Source organism: Vigna angularis, chromosome 5 (genome assembly GCF_016808095.1).
Source record: "Vigna angularis cultivar LongXiaoDou No.4 chromosome 5, ASM1680809v1, whole genome shotgun sequence".
In the NCBI taxonomy this organism is placed as follows: domain Eukaryota; kingdom Viridiplantae; phylum Streptophyta; class Magnoliopsida; order Fabales; family Fabaceae; genus Vigna; species Vigna angularis.
In genome coordinates, this window is record NC_068974.1 from 5596272 (window position 1) to 5614382 (window position 18111).

General features: G+C 32.5%; 1 protein-coding gene across 2 annotated transcripts; it reads right to left on the reverse strand.

Moving 5' to 3' along the window:
• Nucleotides 1–6470: 6470 nt before the first annotated feature.
• LOC108340175 (branchpoint-bridging protein) lies at nt 6471–8562 on the reverse strand. Of its 2 annotated transcripts, XM_017577391.2 has the most exons (6): nt 8299–8554; nt 7935–8018; nt 7217–7300; nt 6998–7081; nt 6842–6925; nt 6475–6655 (listed from the first exon to the last, which is right to left on the reverse strand). In XM_017577391.2, the coding sequence occupies exons 1-6, from the start codon at nt 8385–8387 to the stop codon at nt 6586–6588; spliced, it is 495 nt and encodes a 164-aa protein (XP_017432880.1). In that variant the 5' UTR covers nt 8388–8554; the 3' UTR covers nt 6475–6585. The 2 variants fall into 2 exon arrangements, with proteins under 2 accessions (XP_052734263.1, XP_017432880.1); XM_052878303.1 differs by lacking the exon at nt 6998–7081 and having other exon boundaries at nt 6471–6655; nt 8299–8562.
• Between the last annotated feature and the right edge of the window lie 9549 nt (nt 8563–18111).

An 18111-nucleotide genomic window follows, 5' to 3' on the forward strand; every position in this document is an offset into this window, starting at 1 on the left:
AATAATGAAATATCAGATAAGGGTATTTCTAAATGATTATGGTTCTAGAATGGTTTAGTGAGGAGAATTATTGGCATGCATGAAGGAATTGGACGGACATTAGAAGATCATCGTGTGATGAATATGAACAAGATCATGATATAAAATTTCATCAAAATATGATACGGACTGCACTATTATTGACATATTTTTTACCTATTTTTTACAGATTTTGGACGTCAATAATACCTATTTTTCTTGTAATGATAGACTTCATTTTACTAATAATTGAAACCTAAAGATCTACACTCATTAGAAATTTTAAAATTTTAATGAACTTTTAGGCTTTGATTTCTTACCAACCAAAGCATATAGCCTGTATAGGAATTAGTTTCTAAATAACTGAAGTCTATACCTCTCATTTAGATAAAATAACCAAAGTCTTACCAACCAAAGCATATAGTTGGATAGGCTTCAGTTTTTTCAATAATCAAAGCCTATAAGTTGGCCATAATTTAAAAAATGTCATCATATTTTAATGTTTTTTTTTCCTTAAAATTGAAGCATGTGACATCATTTTAAAAGCCAAAACTACATTAGTGTAAAGCCAAAACTGGATAGGTTTTGGTTTTTCTCTATCTAGTGGTTTTTAAAATAAAAAATCATGCATATCATTTCTTTGTATACTTTATATAAGAATTACTCGTCAACCTTGTATATCCTTTAATGTAACACTTTGTTAAAACACTATCATAATTTTTTATTCTTCAAATCATCTAAAAAGTAGAACTTAGAATAACTAATCGAATGAGTTTCACAAGACACTCTCGGGAACTTAATAAAAAGTAGTTAAGTAAGCCTTAGATAATCACTACACATTGAGCATAAATGCATCCCTTTACCATGTACCTCAATTAATGAAAGTCTATTATACAAAAGTTTCCATAAGAGAAGCATTCGTTTGGGAGGATGTTAAAACAATTCCGAAAATAATTGCTACTCTCTTCATTCATTTTTTCTTCTCAAATAAGGTACAAATATATAAGCATTGTTAACCGCTTATACATAAAATTAGGAAACAACTTTATAAAACAAAAAACAACTTATAAAATTAAAACTGGTTCCTAACTAAGCGTAACAATAATTTAAATTCAAATTCTATCTTCAACACTCCCCCTCACGTTGGTGCATGAATATCACTCATGCCCAACTTGTTAATGACTTTTGCAAACATCCTTCCTGAAACAGCCTTTGTTAATACATCAGCAAGTTGATCTTCAGATCGAACATATGGAGTTTGAATTTCTTGATTATCTAGCTTTTCCTTAATAAAATGTCTATCCACTTCAACATGTTTGGTTCTATCATGTTGAACCAGGTTATGTGCAATTTCTACCGCAACCTTTTTGTCACAGAAAAGATTCATTGGTTGTTCATATTTGATTCCCAAATCAGCTATGATGCTCCTAATCCATAGTAACTCACAAATGCCATATGCCATACCTCTAAATTCAGCTTCAGCACTAGATCTTGCAACTACCTTTTGCTTCTTGCTTCTCCATGTGACTAAGTTACCTTCTACAAATGTAAAATACCCTGAAGTTGATTGCCTTGTAGTTTTATCACCAGCCCAGTCCAAATTTGTGTATCCTTCTATGCAAGCTTTATCATTTTTTGAAAATAATAGACCTTTCCTTGGTGAACCTTTGAGGTATCTGAGGATACGGTATACTACTGTCATATGTTCTTCACTAGGAGAATGCATGAACCTACTTACAATGCTCACAGAATAGGCAATGTTAGGTCTAGTGTGAGACAAATAAATTAACTTTCCTACTAACCTCTGGTATATGTGCTTGTCCGTCTCAATCTGGTTTGGATATACAACAAGAGAATGATTAATTTCAATTGGAATATCAGCTGGCTTACAAGCCAACATTCCAGTCTCAGATAAAAGGTCTAGAATATATTTTCTTTGAGATAGAAAATTCCTTGTTCAGATCTTGCAATTTCTATGCCAAGAAAGTATTTTAGTTGTCCTAGATCCTTCATTTCAAATTCAGCAGCCAGTCTCTTCTCAAGTAATTTCATTTCTTCCACATGATCTCCTATTAACACCATATCATCTACATAGACAATAAGTATGACCACTTTTCCTTTGTTATGCTTTATAAACAAGGTATGGTCCGAATTACTTTGTTTATACCCAAACTTCTTCATTGCTAACATGAGTCTTCCAAACCATGCCCTGGGTGATTGTTTAAGGCCATATAAGCCTTTTTTAATTTGCAAAGTACACTCTCTTTTGAAGGTGCTAGTTGTACTCCTGGTGGAACCTCCATGTAGACATCCTCTTCTAAATCACCATTCAGGAAAGCATTCTTTACATCAAATTGCTTCAGGGGCCAATCTCTATTAACTGCTATGGAAATTAGGATTCGGATTGTGTTGAGTTTAGTCACTGGAGCAAACGTATCTTGATAGTCTACCCTATATTTTTGTGTGTATCCTTTTGCCACGAGTCTTGCCTTGTATCTATCAACACTTCCATCTACTTTTAACTTCACAGTGTATACCCATTTGCATCCAATTGTCTTTTTTCCACTTGGTAAAGAAGTTATTTTCCAAGTTCCATTTTTTTGAAGTGCTTCCATCTCTATGTCCATTGCTTGCTTCCATCTAAGATCTTCTAATGCTTCCTGCATACTGTTAGGAATAGATACAATGGATAATTGATCAACCGTTAGAGCATATGATTCAGATAATCTATGAGATGATACATAACTACTAATAGGGTACTTTACTTTCACTCTCGGATCTGGTTCATAAACTGGTTTTGGTATACCTTTATTTTGTCGTTCTGATCTTCTGATTTGTATATTGTGAGTGTTAGAAGAAGTTGGGGTGGTAGAGTTTACAATAGGGACAGAAGTTACCTCAGTAGTAGGTTCAAGATGTATTTCAGAACTGTCCACAACAGGTGATTCTGATATGTAAGGTAGATTTGGTGTCTCACTTTGTGGAGGATGACTTGCATTGACAAGATATGTACTTGGAAGATCGGTGGAGACTTCAGGAGAAGGATTTTGATTTGGTGGACTGTCCATAACAAGAGGAGATGTTGGAGTAGGGGTCATAGGTAGAGGTAAGCAGAATTCATCTTCTCCAATGTGATGAATCTCCCCCAAAGAAGAAGAAGGGTTGACTCCCCCTGAATAGAAAGGTTCGGACTCCCTAAAGGATACTTCAAGTGTGACATGCATTTTGTGGGTTTGAGGGTCAAAGCAACGATATCCGTTTTGGATGTCGGAATAGCCAACAAAGATGCATTTTTTAGCACAAGGATCAAGCTTGCTGCGTAGTTTTTTTGGAACATGAACATAGGCAGTGTAGCCAAAAACTCGAGGTTCAAGATTCATAACATGAGAATAGAAAAAAAAGTTTCAAGCTTCTGTTGAGGGGTGAGAAAACCTAAAACACTCGAAGGGGTGATATTTATAAGATAGGCAGCAGAGAGTACTGCCTCACCCCAATAATGGGAAGGGACATTCATGTCAAATAATGAAGCCCGTACTACCTATAACAATTGTCTATTTTTTCTCTCAGCTAGTCCATTTTGTTGAGGTGTATACGTATAGAAGGTTTGATGTTTTATCCCTTTAGAAGTTAAGAATTCAAAAAAGAATCCATTCTTATACTCGAGGCCATTATCTGATTGAAAAATTTGGATGGAAGTATTAAATTGTGTTTGAACCATACTGTGAAATTTCTGAAAAACAGGGAAGACATCATTTTTATGTTTAAGCAAAGAGATCCACACCATTTGAGTACACTCATCAATAAAAGATACATAATAATAAGAATGAGAAAATGAAGGGACTTTAGCAGGGCCCCAAATATCAGAATGAATGACTTGAAAGGGAATACAACTTTTATTCAAACTGGGATAAAAAAGAATGTGATGGCTTTTAGCCATTTCACAAGTAGAACATTGAAATTCAGAGGGATGACACTTTGAAAATAAATGGGGAAATAATTTTTGAACATAACCGAAGGAAAGGTGCCCGAGTCTCTTATGCCAAAGCCAAGCACCAGAATGGGAAGAATCTGGAGTGTTAGTAGCAGATGCTCTACAATGCAAGTCAGTACCACCATCAGAGACGTCTAAGAAATAAAGATTACCACGTCTAACACCATAGCCAAGAATCACCTTGGTCTGGACGTCCTGAAAGACACAAAATGTGGGCCAAAAAAGCACACTACAATTAAGTTGTGAAGTAAGCTGACTGACAGATAACAAATTGAAATCAAGAGAAGGAACAACAAGAACAGAATGCAGAGTGGGAGTTTTTGATAGAGTAATGGTACCCTGACCAGTAATTGAGGCAGAACCACCATTAGTAGTGGTTATGGTGGACTTACTGCATGGGAAACAATGGTTTAACATAGAGGATCATGAATCATATGATCTATGCGCCAGTATCAATTATCCAAGTAGAATTCCTAGAGTGAGCAGAGAAAGCAAGAGTTTTACCTAGGATACCTTCACACACAACATTAGCTTGAGGAGAGGGAGATAAGTCATCATCGAAAGAGGAATGGAGGGCTTTGGAGGAGACTTTTCGGCGAGGACGTTTAGTGAAGTCCCACCACGTTGGATACCCGATGATTTCATAGCAACGATTCTTGGAGTGACCAGAATCACCATAATGAGAACATAATAAGGGTTTTCCAGAGGAATTATCCTTACGGTGTTTAGGAGGATAATTGACCGTGGAAGAATGAGGAACCTGAGATAGTAGAGCTGAGGAGTCCGAGGTAGGGGCAGGATGACCCATAGTGATACGTTGCTGATGTTCACGACGGACATATGCATATGTGCTCTCAAGGTCCAATTTTGGGTCTTTACGAAGAATCTCTCCACGAACTTGGTTAAAATCAACGTCCAAGCCGCTAAGAAAGATGTGAACGCGTAGACGAGCCATGGAAGAATGCATCTGGACCACGCCATTCACTGTGGTTTCAGAAGAAGACATACGATGATCAATCTCTTAAAATATGGAGAGTAGTTCGTTATAATAAGTAAAGAGGGGACGACCATGTTGTTTGGTGGAGAAAGATCGCTGGTTTAGTTCGAAAAGGCAAGTTTCATTGGATCCATCATACAATGTGCGGAGAGCGACATCCCAAATTTGGTGGGCAGATTCAAGGCAGATAAACGCTGCATCAACGGGGGGCTCATGGAGTTAATAAGCCAGCTTTTCACCCGTTTATTCTCAATAACCCAATTATCATAGGTGGGGTCATTAATGGAGGGTTTTTTCGTTGCACCAGTAAGGTACCCCGATTTGTTTCGAGCACTAATACGCATGTCCATTAGCTGGGACCAAAGAGGATAGCTAGAGTCATCAAGGATAACAGTGATGGGAAAAAAAGAATTGTCTTGCTGAATGATATTATTGGAGGACGGAGTAGAGGTGGTAAACGGTGAAGAGGTGGAAGCATTGTCCATGGCTTAAATTGGGAATTTTAGGGATTGAAAAACAGTACGGAAATGAAGTCAGGGGTCCCGGAATTAAACAATATCTGATACCATGTTAAAACAATTTCGGAAATAATTACTACTCTCTTCATTCATTTTTTCTTCTTAAATGAGGTACAAATACATAAACACTGTTAACCGCTTATACATAAAATTAGGAAACAACTTTATAAAACAGAAAACAACTTATAAAATTAAAAATGGTTTCTAACCAAGCGTAACAATAATTTAAATTCAAATTCTATCTTCAACAGGAATAGAAGTAAACCAAATTAGCTTCTCCAATTCTACCAGCCTTTTTATTCAAAATCCCGAAATCTTTCATAATCCAATTAAAGAATGTCAATTGAATGTATGTATTACAACTCGGAAATCTCACTTAAAAAAAAAGGCAAAATCCAAAAAGAATTACCTCGAACTTAAGAAATATATAATGACAGAAAAATGAAATCTAACAACATAAGAAACACTTACAAGAACATATAATAGAAGACCATAAATCATTCCAAACATTAAACCTAACATTATCACGAACACTCCAATACATATTCTCCATGCTAGGTCAGACCGAAGAAGATTGAAAATAAGATAGTTTAATGTTTATGCCTCTCATTAATCTTTTTACCATTTAAGTCCAATGGTTTATCTATGTGAAAGTTATTGGAAATAATATTGGATCTTATATTTTATTATTTGATGACCTGTGTTAAAATATAATCTCAAATTTATTTCTACAATAAATAATGAATAATTTTGGAATCAGATATCAGTCTTTACAAAATATACTATGATGCAAAAAAAAATCCTTAGTACAAGGTTAAGCATCAAGAGAAATTTTATTACAATCCAGCTCCACATCAATTTCCAGAATAATTTTTCATTAAGAGAAATTAAAATAATCGATCTCACATTACACTATAAGTAAACGAAAAGATAAAGAAAAAAAATTGGTCAAAAATACCTATAATGGTGTTAAAATTAACACTTATTTTTACTTGTAGAATTCAATAATAAGCAATGCTATATTATTGTACAATATTGTAACATTGTATTATTCTCTTGAATTAAAGCTCATCGTGAAGATTTATATCATTGTTTGTGACCATGTTTAAGAGATTTGAAGAAGATGGAGTCCTGAAAAATCCATGAAAAACTCGTTAGTATTTTTATTCTCTTTTAATTTCTTATAATATTTGCTAAATTTACTCCTCACGTGAAAGTTATTCTCATGCAAAATATATCACCTACAACAATTATGCTTGTACAAATAGAAAGAGAGAGACGAAAAATAAATAAATAAATAAATAAATAGCAACATACTTTTGCAATTGAACATTAGAATTGCTTGAAACGCTCTTTTCAGTTTGAGTTGGCGGTGTAGATGGAGATGCAGGAGATGGAGCCCTAGAAAAGAGAAACAATAATTTGTTTCATGTCATTGATACAAAATTGATATTTGAGTTATTAGCAACTTACTTTTGCACTTGTATATTAGAGTTGCTTAAAACGCTTTTTTCAGTTTGAGTTCGTGGTGGGGATGGAGATGGAGGAGATGGTGTCCTATAGAGAGAAATATAGTTAGTAATTTGTTTTATATCATTGATACATTATTGATATTTGAGCTATTAGTAACGTACTTTTGCTTTGTTTGATATCATTGATAAATAATGGATATTTGACTTATTAGCAACTTACTTTTGCACTTGGAGATTGGAGTTGCTTGAAACACTTTTTCCAATTTGAGTTGGTGGTGGAGATGGAGATGGAGGAGATGAAGTCCTATGAAAAAAGAGACAATTATTTATTTTATATCATCGATAAATAATTGATATTTTGAGTTACATATTTTTGAACATTAATATTAATATTTCATGACATATTTTTCTAAGTTTGAGTTAAAGTGAAAATGAAAATAGAGATTTAAAACAAGAGTCAATAATTTGTTTTTTATCATTAATATATAAGTGATATTTGCCTTACTATATAACATACTTTTTTTATTATTATTGAAATGTAATGAATATTTTAGTTATTGACGACATACTTCAATCAAATAAAGTTGCTTAACATGCATTCTTTTGATATTAAGTTGGTGATGGAAATAAAAAATTGTAAAAATCATTTTAAACCCTATTAAAGTATTCGATAATTTTGACACTCTTCTTTTCTCTTCTAATTAATTATCTTTCGTTTGTTTTTCTCTCTCTTTCATCCTCTTCCTTTTCATTCATTCTATCACACCAAACTCAATTAATCTTTATTAAATACATTTAAAAAACTATACATTCAATAAATTATATATATTTGTTTGAAGTCTAAGTATTCTTTTATAGTTGATACTTTTGAAACTAAGACTAAAATAAAAACAATAATAGTTATACATGAAGTCATTAAGTTTTAAGTAAGAACATACGTTTCAATTATTATATCGGAATTTTGTATTTCGTTCTGAGTTTCGGTATCCGGTGGAGGCGGAGCTTCAGAATCACTTTGTGCACTGTATAAAAAAATATTGTAAATACAATAATTCAATAAAAATATAAAATATGATCATCAGACTGTTTTAAAACATAAATAAAATCCTAATAACAATAAAATGTATCTTCAAACTCTAACATCTCTTAACCCCATCAACAAAATCCTTCAACTATTTATATTTTAATGAGTTGAGGTAACCCAATTGCTGATAAAAAAACATTTATACTTTAAACAAATTTAGGGTTTTTTTTGAAGGAAGTGATATATAAAAAGTAAAAACACATGAGTAACAGTATTACCTTATGACAGAAATGGGAGAAAGATGATGCAGCAACATTAAGGAAAGAAGGAATAGAACAAACATGTTGACACCCTCATGGAAAGCCATCTCAGAAAAATGTTGTGAAGTTGTTGTTTGAGTCTGATTCTTTTGGAGAACTGTGATTGTGAAGAAAAAATGAACTGATATTTATAGAGATGAAAGAATGGAAGTGGTATTGGTTGACAAAAGTCTGAGTGATTTGTAAAACTAAGTCTTTGTTTCTTAGTCTCAGCTTTTTGTCTCAGCCTTTTGTCCTTTTTCATATGATTCTAATTGGAAAATAAGTGAGTTTACATTATGATCATATAACTACTTCCATCACCCATTCTTTTTGTTTTATATGACCAACAAAAGTTTCAATACTATTTATTTGACTCGTGTATTTAAACATACTTTTCTCAGCCAAAATGATGTAACAAGAAATTTTAAAGGGAAATTTTGTTTATGAGAACACGGAGTTTCAAGCTGAAAAACATTATGTACCTTAGTTAAATAGACAGTTGCAAAACATTCTTCTTTTTATTTATTTTTATTTCATAGTTTTAATGAGTCAAGTTCCATTCTTTTCTCATGTTTGAATTTATATCAACGTGTTGAATTATTTACCAAAGAATGACAATCATTGACTGTAAAGACATGTAATGTGAATACATTGATTTTATTGAGCTGTTTGAGAAGTTCTTCTCATATTTAGGTGTCGTACAAGAAATTCAACTTTTAATTTGAAAGAAATTAGTCATATCTTGTGATATATTGTTCAGACTTTATATATATAATGTCAGTTTTTAACTACCACTTAAAAGAAAGCCATCAATATATCCATATAAAATTATCACTAGCCACCATCAATATAAAATCTTTTTGAACAATAATTTTACAAGTTTTTTTATTAAAAAATAATGAAAATTTCTTATAAGTAGATTTATGAAAAACAAAAACAAATGTGGTAAGAAAGTTTAGGTTTCGTTAGTATAGATATGCGTATTTCCGTTGCTGTTTGGAGGTGTTGGCTTCCTTATGGGAGTGGACATCAACTTAGCATTAAGTGTTTTTTCTAGAATTTTCACTCAGGGTTTCGTCTAGAGGAGAGTATATTGGTGAAATCGTAGCCTTTTAGTCAGTTCCTTGGATCATATTATTTACTTTGCTGTGCGACTTTTTATCAGCCTTCTTGTCACTTGACGAGACTTATGTTTTCTAAAATTGAGCATTTATTCCACTTGCATAAATTGGATTGTTCTCACTAAAAAAACAAATTGGATTTACTGACAACATTTATTGTCAAATACAAAACAAAAAATCGTCAATAGAATTATTTTTCGACAGATCACCGACGAACAAAAATTGATCGATAAAAGTACTATCAGTAATTAGATTTATGAAAACAATAGGTTTCAATGGTATAGATATGTTTATTCCCGTGGATATTTGGTGGAGTTAATTCGCTTCGTTCTAGAAGTAGATATCAACTTAGTATTAAGTTCTTTTTCTAGAATTTTTACTTGAGGTTTCGTTTAGAGGAGTATATTGGTAAAACCGCGACCTTGTAGTCCGTTCCTTGGATCATGGATCATTTTTTTTATTGTGCAATTTTTTATCGATCTTCTTGTCACTTAATGAAAGTAATGGTTGTAGCTGTTTCCTAAAATCGAGCATTTATTCCACTTGTATAAACTAGCCCCTCTCATTACAAAAAAAATTATCGACAACATTTACTGTTAAAATCATAAATATTTCGTGAATAATGATTATTTTTCGATGGATTACCGACAAGTAAAAATCCATCGATAAAAGTACTATCAGTATCATTCACTAACGAATATCGTCATCGATAATTATCTATGGATATAGCACTCGATAATTATAAGGGGTGGTATCAGTTGATAATTATCGAAGGATATATTCGTCGATAATTATCGAGGAATATATTCTTCAATAAATTCCATAACTCAGTATGGGACATTACTGATAGATAAATTTGTCACTAAATTCCATTGACAAATGGTTTGACAAATTCAAGTTTAGTCACTTTGGAATCGCCTAATGTAGGGTTGGTGTCGTTGGGTACTAAGTTAGTGTAATTATTCTCTTTAAACTATTGGGCACAAGGTATGACCACTGGTGTTGGTTGTTAAACTTTTTATTTTTGAGGCATTGAGTGCCAATAGAGGGGCATTAGGCAGCTCTTTTGGTTGTTGGGATTTGTTTGAGAGTGTTAGCCAATAGGTCAAGGGTACTACACGATCTCTAACCAATGTTTTCTTATTTTATTTTGTGTTGTTGTGTTTGTACAACTAGGCATGAGTTTAAGGGTGTTGGGTGTCACTTGAAAAGTGTTTTGGGTGATGAATTATATTTTTATGAATATAAATTAGAGTGAATTTTATTTGTTGTGATCGGATGAAATGAAAATGTGTTTATTGGAATTGTGGATATGTGGGGTGATTCATCAAAAAAAGTCGCACTATATTATTCTTTAAGGATGAAATTGAGTGTTGATTCCGCTTGTAAGACTTTCTTGGAGAGTAGTGAGGAGTGGTATTTGTTTGTAACTCTCTTTGGAAAACATGTAGTTCTACTTGTGGTAAACTTCACATGTGAGATTCTTTGGGAGAGTAGTGGGAAGGGGAATCAATGTACTCCCACTAGTGCAGAAACTCCATTTTAACTCGCACAATAGGCTTTAGTTTAGAAGAAACTGAAGCCTATCAAAATGTGGTAGCATTTTCATAGTTTCGACTAACTTATACGCCTCGGTTCAAGGGAAACCGAGGAAGAAAACTTATATTACCTCAGTTATTAGCAACCGAGGCCTAAAACATTGCAAAATTCCACCTACTATGCAAAACAGGCTTTTGGCCTGACAACTTTTTGAAAAGGACCTACTCCCTCGGTTTTACACATAACCGAGATAGTATGTCCTGTCCACAACTTGACAATTCTAATGTGAAAAGAGTTTTAGGCATCGATTTCATTAATAACTGAGGCGGTAAGTTGTCCTTTGCTTCAGTTAAGTAAAGAACTAAGGCAATATCTCTTTCGATATTTAACTTCTCAGAAACGTAAAAAAAATTAACTTATTATTCCTTCTTCTTCCTTGCACAAGAATCCATGTTTCCTTCTTCTTCCTCGCGCAACCATTCTCTCTCTCAAGCGAAGTTGCTGGTTCGTGGCCTCAATTTGTCTCACGCAAAGTGCCTAGTATGATCTCCATCTTTGTTGGCTCCATTTCTGTCGCGCGAACGTTGCCTCCATTTCTCCCGCGAAATGTGTTGTTCATTGTCGCCACCGGTCGTTCTTCGCCCCCACTGGATGTCTGTCATCGCCTTCGACCGTTCGTCGCCGCCTTTGGCTATTTGGAAAACCACGGTCTGTTTCTCTTTATTGTTTGATTTAATATAAATTATGAAAATTACACTAGCACTTTCATTTCATTACATTCTATTATGTTAATGTGATGAATATTATTTGATATGTTAGCATTTTGATTTCATTACATTTTATTTTGATTTCATTACATTACTAATAGTTAAAAAAGATGGTGAAGTAGTTGGTGTGGCGTGGAAGTGGGAAACAATGCATTTGAATATGCTAAACTTAAAATTTTTCCCATTGCAGATAAAGAAAAGAAAAAAGAGATTTTGAATAGGCAAAAAAATCTCATTTTCTTAAGACAAAAAAAAGAACATCTACCCTCGATTCGAAACCAAATAAGGCAAAAGGCCCCCACATACTACCTCGGTTCAGAGCCGAGGCAAAAACCCTACCTTTTTTCCCTTGCATGTATATACCTCGGTTTATGAACCATTGCGTATAAGCAAAAATAACCGATGTCATTTCTCTTTACTACACTAGTGTTTGTTGTAAGACACTCTTGGATAATAGTGGGTAATGAACTACATTTGTATGACTCTTAGAGAATAGGGGGAAGTGGACTTTATCGTAAGACTAATAAGGAGTAAGAAGAGTTATGGCTCTAGTTATAAGCATTTGTTGCGTATGCTACATATAAGAGTTGTAATGGAAACCTATTACATGGAGTTGAAGTCACTTATGGTTGCATTAGTTGTTGTTATATCTTGTTTTGCATTATTTTGTGAGATGAAAGGTAACATGAATGGTTGTGTGATACAACTGTGTTGTTTTGCGTTATTTTTATAAGACTTTAATTGTGTTTTTATGAGAATTTAGTTGCATCTTTCAAAGGGTGTTACACTTTCTATGTAGTCATCAAAATCTTCTTGAATCTTGACTTATTTTTCAATTTCAAACACTCAAATCTCATATATGCCCCAACTTCTTGCACTCAAAGAAGACGATATTTTATTCGAAAGCTTCATATTTATTTAGATGGTACAAATATTCCCCCTTCATAGGAGGAAACCTTTTTTTTTTCTTGACCTCTACGTTTAAACATCTCCTTAAAATTTTGGGACATCAGAGATATTTTCTCATCATTTAGGTAATCAAACTCAACCTCAGATACTTCAACTTCATTTCTTTTAGAACTTTAACCCTTTGTTCACTTGAATGGATTTGGGAGAGAGTGATTGAGTGGATTTGAAGATAATTTTTTTTGTTGTTTATTTGAGTAAATTTGGAGGTAAGTAAGAGTGAATTTGGAAGCAACGTTTATGAGAATTAGTGTAGGATTTGATTGATGTGACAGATTAAAAAAATTTACTTCCAAATCCACTCTCACCTACCTCCAAATCCACTCAAATAAACAATAACAAAATTTATTTTCAAATTCATTCAATCACTCTCCTCCAAATCCATTCAAGTGAACAAAACCTAAGAGTTATAACTTTCTTTCATATAATAGGGGAAACCTTGACATTTGCTTTGAGATCTCAATTTGATGAGGTTGATGTGTCCTTTTGGGTTTTATCTTGTGGGATGCTCTTCTTGTAGTCTCAAGGTTCCAAGAAACTCATCCCACGTTGTCTTCTTCATGTTGTCTTTTAAGCTCCCAGATCTCAAAGCATATTGTCCAATAAGTTCCACACTAATTTCTACCATAACCTTTTATTGAAATAAATTCAAATATCAACATCTCACACTCTACTATGTAAGTTAAAGAAAGAGATAAAAAATACATATAATGGTGTTAAAACACCTTTTTATTTCTTTCAATCATAAGCAACACTATAGTGGTAAAAGAGTGTAACATAAGCTAACATTGTTAGCAATTTGGGTCACTTATATATATATATATATATATATATATATATATATATATATATATATATATATATAAAACAATTATTAAATGTGTTAGGGTCATTATATTTTATTAGCCAACTTTATAAAGAATATTTGGTCTTTGAAGGGGCCAAATTATAATTATTGAAACTAAATAATATTAACCGTCACATGGTCTGTGAGCACATCGTATTATACGTGTTTCTTTCTCTTTATCCCATCAGAAGAGAAAATCCAGAGGAAACTAAAGGTGCTCTACATAGGAAAGATCAAAGACCAACTCAGGTTATTCTATCATTGATCCCAATGTCTAATTTAGGTACGCTTCCACTTTATTATTCTAAGGGTTTAGGGTTTATTGCTTATTAATTGTCATCTGTCAATAATAAATTCTAACCAATATTTCTCTTAAAGTTCACAGTGAAACATAATATCATTGCAAGTTCGCCGTGAATTAACATAGTATCATTTTCCATGTAACCATCTTTAAGTAACTTGAAGAAGATTCTGAGTCCTGAACAATCTATGTAAATTCGTTAGTATTTTTATTCTCTCTTAAATTTCTTATGATATAGTATATACTTTTCACTTATAAAAGTGATTCTCATGCAAAATATATCATCCACAAGTATGCGTGTAAATAGAAAGATAAAAAAATAAAGTAAACAAATAAAGAAGTATATATATATATATATATATATATAAAGCTTACGCATGTAATTATTGTAAGAAATAAATTAAAAAATATACATCAAGGGTATAAATCGAATGAATTCTACTAATTAATTTTATAATAAATAAGTTATTATAAAATATGATGCTTAAGTTATTAACAACATGCCTTAATCAGGAAATCTAAATTTTTTTAACACATTTTTCTAAATTTAAGCAGGTGGCTTGACTCTTATATTAAAAATGGTTAGTAATTTTCTTTTTAACATGTAATTGATATTTGAATTATTAGTGATGTATATTTTTCTCTTATGAAATTGATAGATTATTCCATGCTTGTGTTGATGTGAATTTTTTTTCTATTAGAAAAATTAAAAATTTCTTATAAGAACTAATATTTGAGTTATTAACAACTTAAAAATTTTCTTATATTCACTTTGAAATTGAAAGGGCTTGAATCCTCCTTCAGACTTTGAGTTGGTGGTGGAGAATTAAGTGACTTCGAATCCTATTAAAAGGGATTAGTAATATTCTTTTATATAAAATTTATATTTAAGTTATTAATAACATACTTTAACACTTTTGAATCATCCGTTTCTGGTAGTGAAACATTTGTATGGTGAGGGAGGAGATGAGGATCACTTCCACTACAATAAAAAAAAAGTCAAATTTTTACACTCTTTTTTAATCAACTAACTAATTATCTTTTCAATTTTTCCCAATGAATTTAAAAATTTATCTATTCAATAAAAATATATTTATATACTCAATCATTTATCAGATTAAAGTCTAGATATTTTTATAGTAGATAATTGTAAGCTAATATATGAAGTTATTGTTGGTAAATTATTTAATTCAATCAGTAAATAGAAAAAAAAATGCTTAAATAAATCTCACCATAAATACCTAATAACATAAATATAATAAATATTTTAGATATTAGTAATGACATACATACATTTGTATTTTTATACTGGAATTTCGTAGTAATACAGTGTTTATGAGGTGGCGCTCTGTGAAGATCACTTCGAATCCTTCGCACAAAAAGAAAAACAGGACAATATGTCATTATATAATAAGATAAAATATGCATTACCAGTAAAAAGTACCATATTAAAGTCATTTAATTTAATTTATTGAATATATTAACCATAAATAAGAAAATTGAATATGAAATAATGAACAAAAATTTATAAAAATATTATTTTAACATTTTAGTGATGTTGTATTATATATATATATATATATATATATATATATATATATATATATATATATATATATATATATATACATATATGGTTGGACAGAACTTTGAAATAATAAATTAGAATACAAACCAGTAGAAACGAAAATCTACTTAGCAATATCTAGCACAAATATTGAGCATCTTAAAACCAATGCTCAATGTAAGCTCGAACCTAGGATTATGAGACTATGAAAGAAGACGAAAGCAAATAAAAGGTGAAAGAAAAGTACCACAATCAGACATAAAAAAAATTATCATTGCATCAATGGATTTAGAAAATTTATGATAAAAGTGTTATCGCGTCATTTATTTATTATGATGGAAAGGTTTAGAATAATTTATTATGATGGATAGATTTAGAATTTTCATAGAATATTTTGTATTTATTGTAAAAATATATTGTGGTAGGGTTTAAATTATAACTTTTTTATAAATATATATGTATTTGATTTTATTTTCTTAACGAGAGAGTTTACGTTAATGATAAATAATTTCACCTTTTATTTTACTACTTTTTAATAGGCTTAATACTCTATTTTCTCCAAGTTTCGCTCAAAAATGTCAAATTAGTCCATCCTTTAAAAAATACGTCAATTACGTCCTTACTTAGTAAAATTTGCATCAATTAAATCCCTTCCGTTAAATCCGTACAAACGGTGTTAATTATCTTGATGCAAAATAATTAACGCCGTTTGTACGGATTTAACGGAAGGGATTTCATTGATGCAAAATTTATTAAGTGAGGACGTAATTGACGTATTTTTTTAAAGATAGACTAATTTGACATTTGCGAGCGAAACTGGGGACAAAATAGGGTATTTTACTACTTTTTAATATTTGTTTACTTCAACTTTTTTGTTTCTGTATGTATTTGTGAAGGGCTGAGAGACTAATTTTTTCGTCTTTGCTTTCTTGTAGTTTGATATTTGAATCTCCTACTCCAAGTCCTTCAAGTCCGATCCAGGAAGAGTACCTGCTAAAGGCACTCTAACGTTTAAGTCAATGACTGGCGTGAGAATAATGATAATATTTAATAGAGGTTGTATATTCATAATTTTGTTATGTACCTTTGCGGTTTAGTCCTTTATTTATAGGTTGTGTGATGGACCTTAAATTATAACGAATCCAATAAAACTAGCTTACCTTTTTTCTCGGTTTGTTGCTTAGAACTTGTTTCCTTTTTGAGTGTTGCTCCCTCCACCACTACCAAATGCTCCCTACACCTCTCCATACCTCTTTTGCCCCTTTAGTAATATTTATTTACTGTAGTAAATTTTTACCCACATCCACCTACTTTCATTAATGAAATATTAAGGGTCTTTCCTTGTAAGAATGCATCCCCACACCCCAACTTGCACACGGAAATCAACTCTCCCTCTCTTCTTCCTCTCTAACTATTTCATTGTCCTCTGTGTGAGTGTGGTGGTGCTGTGAGTGTGTGTGTCTTGGTTCTAGGTTGTGCTTGGTAGGAGGTTACAAGTAGTGTAAGGAACCAGTGGTGGTAGAACTCGGTGTTTGTGGTGGTGCTTATCGCAGTAGAGGAGGCTTCGTTTCAGGTGGGTGAAAAGATGGTAATCCTACATACGCTTTTTAATTTTATAGAATTCAGATATTAAATACACTATCCATCCACTTGTAGAGTGCAACAAATTTAAATTATACAAACTTTAACTTTCATGTTGCTTTATAATTTCAAGGGCAATACAGTGCAAGTACTCATTCAATTAAGCTTGGGAAAGACTGCACCCTAAGGGACTTAATGGATTCCTTAATTTTCAATTCAAGTTCTGGAAAAGAAGGTGGTTGAAAACTTTCTGCTTCATCTCTAGATCCCTTTGAAACCTGAAAATCTTCTTCCTCATATGGATTGTGAATGGAGAAAATGGGTTGGGAAGTGGAGGAGAAAGAAAGAAAGTGAGAGTTGGGGATGGAAAGAAACAGATCTAGAAACTCAAAGATAGAAAGTGAGAGTTGGGGTGGGGGTGCACTGGAGAGTGAAAATGAGGTAGATTTAGGGTTTAAAAAAAAATAAGATTGGAGTAAAAAATGGTACTTTTGTAATTAAAATTTTTTTGGGGAGGTGCATGAGTATTTGGTGGTGGTGGAGGGAGCAACACTCTTCCTTATTTCGCAATTAATATCTGGGTGTTGCTCCCTCCACCACCACCCTATACTTCCTTCACCTCCCCACATTATTTTAAATACAATTATATCCTTAAGTTAAAAAGATTTTTACTTTTACCCTATTTTAAATAATTTGAAACCCTAATTTTACTTTCCCAACACCCACCCACGAAACTCTCTTCCCCTTTCCCCATTTCCGTTTCACCTCCCCACCTCCAGCACTTCCATTCCTTTTTCTTCCCAGTTTTTTTTTTTTTTGGTTTGAAAGCTTCCATTGCCGCCGTGGTGTGAAGGAGCGTCACCGCCGTGGTGTGGAGGAACATCAAGGAGCGTCTAGAGCATCAGCCAGCGTGAGGAAGTATACATCAACGGAGGTGACATCCTTCAACGGATGTCCCCTAATAAAACAAACCCTGAAATAAAAAATGTAACCTTTAAACGGAGGTGACATCTTCAACGGATGTCAACATCCGTTTAAGGTAAAACGGATGTCCATTTTACCTTAAACGGATGTTGACATCCGTTGAAGATGTCACCTCC

Bases quoted from the DNA above. Each gene is read 5' to 3' on its own strand.
- LOC108340175 (XM_017577391.2), bottom strand. From the start codon at position 8,387: ATGGCTTTCCATGAGGGTGTCAACATGTTTGTTCTATTCCTTCTTTCC. The intron at 7,082-7,216 runs GTAAGTTGCTAA...TTCTCTCTATAG, and splicing joins TCCAATCTCCAAGTGCAAAA to GACACCATCTCCTCCATCTC. The intron at 6,656-6,841 runs GTATGTTGCTAT...TGGATTTTTCAG, and splicing joins TCTAATGTTCAATTGCAAAA to GACTCCATCTTCTTCAAATC.